This window comes from Sinocyclocheilus anshuiensis, unplaced genomic scaffold (genome assembly GCF_001515605.1).
Source record: "Sinocyclocheilus anshuiensis isolate Anshui unplaced genomic scaffold, SAMN03320099.WGS_v1.1 scaffold3123, whole genome shotgun sequence".
In the NCBI taxonomy this organism is placed as follows: domain Eukaryota; kingdom Metazoa; phylum Chordata; class Actinopteri; order Cypriniformes; family Cyprinidae; genus Sinocyclocheilus; species Sinocyclocheilus anshuiensis.
In genome coordinates this window covers 85,438-93,057 of record NW_015543119.1, presented here as the reverse complement: position 1 = coordinate 93,057, position 7,620 = coordinate 85,438, and the positions used below count along the sequence as shown (strand labels likewise).

General features: G+C 26.0%; 1 protein-coding gene across 1 annotated transcript in view; it reads left to right on the top strand.

The window, feature by feature from the left end:
- Positions 1 to 6,071: 6,071 nt before the first annotated feature.
- The window catches only part of LOC107694719 (glutamate receptor ionotropic, delta-1-like), a gene marked incomplete at its 5' end in the record, with an annotated part of 33,996 nt that continues 32,447 nt past the window's right edge, over positions 6,072 to 7,620 (top strand). The window contains 2 exons of the mRNA XM_016494409.1: positions 6,072 to 6,173; positions 6,759 to 6,956. Coding sequence (XP_016349895.1) covers positions 6,072 to 6,173; positions 6,759 to 6,956 — 300 coding nt within the window. The remainder of the gene's footprint in view (positions 6,174 to 6,758; positions 6,957 to 7,620) is intronic.

Genomic DNA, 7,620 nt, shown 5'->3' with positions numbered 1-7,620 from the left:
GAGAGGTTGTAAGTGCTGACTTGTGGTTATACATCAAAACTGAAGTAAAGTGCGAAAGTAAATATGTCGTACACATTCTGTCATTTTGTTTATGTGAATGTCATTTTACACATTTGTAACTATTAATCTGCGACGTTGAATTCGAAACATGGGTATTTTGATTGTCTGTGTGTGCAAATAGAGCTTTTCACATCAGAGCTGTGAGTGTAAATTTCAACTTACAAATAGGAATAATAATATGACAAGTTCTCATATTCAAATCAACAAGCTCTCAGTTTTGCTACTCTTTTACCTTCATCTAATATCCTGTTATGGTGATGTTTCTCTTCATCAGGGACTGGAGCACTTGTTAGGATAGCAGGAAAAATGGATGGGGAAAAATACCATCAAATTCTTGAGGAAAAGCTAATATCCTGTTATGGGGAGTGTTTCTCTGCAGCAGGGACTGGAACACTTGTCAGGATAGAAGGAAAAATGGATGGGGCAAAATAACATCAAATTCTTGAGGAAAATCTGCTGTTCTCTGCCAAAACGTTGTCAATGGGAAGAAGGTTTACCTTTCAACATGACAATGACCCAAAGCACACAGCAAAACTGAGCACACAGTGATTGAAGGAGAAAAAGGTGAATGTCCTTGCATGGCCTAGTCAGAGCCCAGACTTAAAGCCCATTGAAAATCTGTGGAATGACTTGAAGACTGCAGTCCACAGATGGTCACCATCAAATTGAACTGAACTTGACCAGTTCTGCAAAGAAGAGTGGGCAAATATTGCAAAGTGCTGCCCTCTGACAGAAAGTTGTAAATGGGAAGAAGGTTTACCTTCCAACATGACAATGACCCAAAGCACACCGCAAAACTGAGCGCACAGTGGTTGAAGGAGAAAAAGGTGAATGTCCTTGCATGGCCTGTGATTAAAACAAAAGGTGGTTCAACAAAATACTGACACAAGGGGTGATCCTTTTTCCAACTCAGTGATTCTGTTTTTTCTGACATGCTGGTTTTATATCTTTCACTTGTATATTATAAGTTGCACTAAGTAAACAGCTGGATAAAACAAAAACTGGTTTCCGTCTTCATTTCAGGCTGCAGAGCAACAAAATGTGATTTTAAAGGGGGTGGTTCTTTTCTATACCCACTGTAAATAAATAAATATATATATATAAATAAAAATATATATATATAAATATAAATAAATAAATATATATATATATATATATATATATATATATATATATATATATATATATATATATATATATATATATATATATATATATATATATATATATATATATATATATATATATATATATATATATATATATATATATATATATATATATATATATATATATATATATATATATATATATATATATATATATATATATATATATATATATATATATATATATATATATATATATATATATATATATATATATATATATATATATATATATATATATATATATATATATATATATATATATATATATATATATATATATATATATATATATATATATATATATATATATATATATATATATATATATATATATATATATATATATATATATATATATATATATATATATATATATATATATATATATATATATATATATATATATATATATATATATATATATATATATATATATATATATATATATATATATATATATATATATATATATATATATATATATATATATATATATATATATATATATATATATATATATATATATATATATATATATATATATATATATATATATATATATATATATATATATATATATATATATATATATATATATATATATATATATATATATATATATATATATATATATATATATATATATATATATATATATATATATATATATATATATATATATATATATATATATATATATATATATATATATATATATATATATATATATATATATATATATATATATATATATATATATATATATATATATATATATATATATATATATATATATATATATATATATATATATATATATATATATATATATATATATATATATATATATATATATATATATATATATATATATATATATATATATATATATATATATATATATATATATATATATATATATATATATATATATATATATATATATATATATATATATATATATATATATATATATATATATATATATATATATATATATATATATATATATATATATATATATATATATATATATATATATATATATATATATATATATATATATATATATATATATATATATATATATATATATATATATATATATATATATATATATATATATATATATATATATATATATATATATATATATATATATATATATATATATATATATATATATATATATATATATATATATATATATATATATATATATATATATATATATATATATATATATATATATATATATATATATATATATATATATATATATATATATATATATATATATATATATATATATATATATATATATATATATATATATATATATATATATATATATATATATATATATATATATATATATATATATATATATATATATATATATATATATATATATATATATATATATATATATATATATATATATATATATATATATATATATATATATATATATATATATATATATATATATATATATATATATATATATATATATATATATATATATATATATATATATATATATATATATATATATATATATATATATATATATATATATATATATATATATATATATATATATATATATATATATATATATATATATATATATATATATATATATATATATATATATATATATATATATATATATATATATATATATATATATATATATATATATATATATATATATATATATATATATATATATATATATATATATATATATATATATATATATATATATATATATATATATATATATATATATATATATATATATATATATATATATATATATATATATATATATATATATATATATATATATATATATATATATATATATATATATATATATATATATATATATATATATATATATATATATATATATATATATATATATATATATATATATATATATATATATATATATATATATATATATATATATATATATATATATATATATATATATATATATATATATATATATATATATATATATATATATATATATATATATATATATATATATATATATATATATATATATATATATATATATATATATATATATATATATATATATATATATATATATATATATATATATATATATATATATATATATATATATATATATATATATATATATATATATATATATATATATATATATATATATATATATATATATATATATATATATATATATATATATATATATATATATATATATATATATATATATATATATATATATTTAACACACACACACTGTATACTTCTATATTGTCTCATTTTCAGCCTGTAACAGTGTAAAATGAAGTGATTTGGACTTTAAAAGTGTTATTATTTAAAACAGAATAAGCAGATAATGTTCTTGCTGTGGCAGTATATTTCTAAATTTAGGGCAAGTTTTCACACAGTGCTCCTAGTAAAATGAAGTGATTTGGACTTTAAAAGTGTTATTATTTAAAACAGAATAAGCAGATAATGTTCTTGCTGTGGCAGTATTGTCACGCCCTTGGACTTCCCCTGTGTTCCTATGTCTTGTGGTTTTGATCCCCATGTGCTCCCCATTATCAAGTTTCTCCCTTGTCTTTTGATTTCAGGCGTTCCCTCATTAGTTTCCATGGTTTTTGATTCATTACTCCACCTGTTTCAGTTCTCCCTGATTACATTCCCTGTGTTTATAAGCCCAGTGTTTCCTGTGTCTAGTGCCTTGTGTTAAATGTCCTTAGGTTCCTGTACTATGTGTGTGTTAATAAATTCTTTTATTTCTATATTATTTGTCTCCTCGTATCCGACACAGTAGCAGCAGCAGCATCGTGACAAGTATATTTCTAAATTTAGGACAAGTCTTCACACAGAGCACCTACCAACCCACCAACACCAGCACACATACTCACAGATGCTTTCATTTGTCTTTTTTCACTTTGTGACTGTTCAGAGTGTTGCTCAGTAAGGACATAAGGAATTTCATAAATTTTTCAACATTACAAGCTTTGCCCTGTGCCCCTGCTCTAGGGCTGTTTGTGTACATACTCTAATGAAGAAATATCTTATGGCTAAGGGCACCAAGTATTGGCTTTAAAGAAAAAAGTGATGGTGCAGTATGCAGTCATCAAATGCATTTTGTAATTTGATCCAGTGCCACCACCTGGAACCAGACCAAGATGGTTCTTGTCCTCGTAGAAGAGTAATGAATAGAAAATGCTGTGCCTCCTAAAGGGATATGCCTGCTACTTTATACATGCATGCAAATATTATTTTTCTTATTTCTAAGTATGTTCTATGGCAGGGGTTTTCAACCTTTTAGGACATGCGCCCCCCAAGTTTGTCTAATTTCACTCGCGCCCCCCGTTATACTGATGTACATTTGATATTTTCTTCACTGTTTACATTCACTTAAAACAACTGACTGTGCTTACAAGGATACTTGTCAAGACAGCCATTGGTATTCACCTGCTGTCTGAGAAGGCTATCTGTTTGTGCACTTCAGGTGTGTGAGCGGTGCGCATAGAAATGCTCTATCACAGTGCGTGAGTACCGTATTGAGAAGTCTTGGGCTTAAATGGCTTAAAATTACTTTAATGTTTAAACTGACAAGACTTAAAACATGTGAGAATGAAAAACTTTCTCGAGGAAGCAGCACTGGCCTGATTGTTAATATAGTTTTGGGGGGCTAAGGTGACCGATAGGGGGGGCTGAAACCCACCTAAAAAGGGCTTAGAACCGCCCCTGGTATAGCGTGCGTAATTATACTGAAACATAAATATATAACCAGTTTACCTGATTCAATGTGATGGCTGAGCCTGTTTCTGAGATAACAACATGCCAATCCGTGGTTGGATTTCCGACACGGCTAATCGTAAATCATACACTGTCAATAAGCGTGACCAGGGTTGCCAGGTTTTCACAACAAAACCCACCTAATTGCTACTCAAAACTAGCCCAAAACTACAAAACACGGCAAGTGTTAAAGTAGCCGAATTCCGCGGGAAAACCGCGGACTTGGCAACACTGAGCGTGACTGATACTCGAGCCAACTCTGCTCTAACTGTCGACTAGCAGTGGGAGTCAGATTGCCCCCTAGTGGATGGCTAAAGATTTGTTAACTCATATTCATAAATTCTCAAGGGAACATCTCTGAATTAACTGATTCTCGCGCCCCCCTTGACAGGTGCTGGCGCCCCCATGAGTTTGGTCCTCATTGTTAAATGATGTTATTAACCTTCATTATCACCTGCTTATTTGACTAAATTAATGATTAATGAGATTAGTCTTCCAAATCAAGTCATTAAATGTAGCTCTTGATATTGATAACTAATCGCTTATAGTGTCAATGTGGATTGTACATATTGATTCTGATATATGAGTTATGTTAATGTGTTAAACCGAAACATAATTGAATTTAATTTAATAATTTTCAGTTTAGTTAATTTTCAACTCAAGGCAACTGAATTTTTTCTTGTACTATTCATAATATTGTGGCACACATAATATGCATGTCGTTATGCATGTTGTAATGGTTTTACATATTTACACTTTGACTGAGTTTTCAAGATTTATGTTAAAGTTAAACTTGGAATGAAAATGAAACCACTTTTCACCAGCCAATCAATTTCTGATGGATCAAGTCTTGCCTTATTTATTTATTTCCTGTAAATATAAATACCCTGTTTCATTTGGAAATATGTCTTATGATAAGCACTTAATGTACTGTCCAAGTCAAACAGAAAGATTGAAGATAAACGAAGCTAATGTTGACCTGTTTCTGTTTTGTTTTTCTTTGTCCTGCAGTTGGCTACATGGGATTCTGTCCATGGCCTGAATGGAAGTCTAAAGGAGAGCCGTATCGAGAATGGCATGCAGGGGGTTACAGTTAAAGTTGTGACGTTATTGGTAATACTTGATATTTATGTTATGTGGTGCGATGCATACATGTGTGAATAATTAATCATTACAGTTTTTTTTTTTTCACGGTCAATGCTTAAGTACTAGATATTCTTGTACTTATCAGAGCACAGAATCTGCAACCCTTAAACTCTGCAGATTTCTGTAGAATTGAAACGTCCCTCATTCACAAAGTTCTACACACCCCTAAGCCCTTGCATGTTTGCATACAACTTATTTTAGCTTATGATCATGCCTACCATCGCAAATAAAAGTGTAGCACTCTCAGCTCTGTTTAAAACTGTCACAACGTGTTAAAATTGATATTGTTTAAACAACTATTCTCCATTTTTTTTTTAATAATTTTCAGTAGACTTCATTTTCAGATGCTTAATTTTACCGGCATGGGTGAGGGAAACATTCTGCTTTTTAATGTACTTATTCCATGTGATCTAATTGTAATAATTTTACCAGACCCGTAAGCATCTACTACAGAAAGGGTTCTCCAGGGAGCCATAGAAAGTCTTGAAGCAAGTTTTATTAACCATTTAAAATTTGTTTGTACCTTTTGGTAATCAATATTCCTCTTCAAAGGAGGATCCATTTGTGATGGTGGCAGAGAACATCCTCGGACAGCCCAAAAGATATAAAGGCTTCTCAATTGATGTCCTGGATGCCTTGGCCAAGATCCTAGGATTCAAGTATGATATCTACCAGGTGGCAGACAGCAAATATGGTTCTCAGCTCCCCAATGGCTCTTGGAATGGCATGATTGGGGAACTCATAAACAAGGCAAGTGCTCTAAACATCTTTGTATTTGCATGTCCAAAGTCATTAAAGTTACTCAACTAATACTTGCCTGTTGTTTTCTCAAATTATCCTGCTGAAAAGGTCACCAGCATATATTGTGTTTTGGATGCCGGTGTTAGTTTGTTCTGGGGATCGGCATGAATACTTTAGAAGTTATAGCAATGATCAGTCAAGAAAACACTATGATTGTGGTACTTGAACTTTTAATTCTGTGATTGGTTGCATTGGCATTTTGGCCAGTACCTTGCACTCTAAGAGGTTATTGTTGAGGAATGAACTGCAAAGTGCAATTTTCAAACCACTCTGCTTGGACTGTATTAGAGGGTTCATACAGCTAGATTGGGCTCAACATTAAAATAAACAGAAAAAAAAATGAGAGGTGAATCTTTCAAAAATGTTTGTCTAATGTATTATATTATATCGACCAGCAATTAAAAAAGCTGTCCCTTTTACCAGGGCTGAAATCTTGTACACAATAGCTATAATGTTGATGTCATACTAAGACGTTTTCCCCCTCTGAGTCTTGTTTTCATTTGTTTTCTTGCTTTCATCAAATATGATGACTTTACTGCAAAAATATTTTTCTCATTCAGTATTGTTGTCTTGTTTTTCAAGATGAATGATCTGAAAATTAAAATAGAACGTC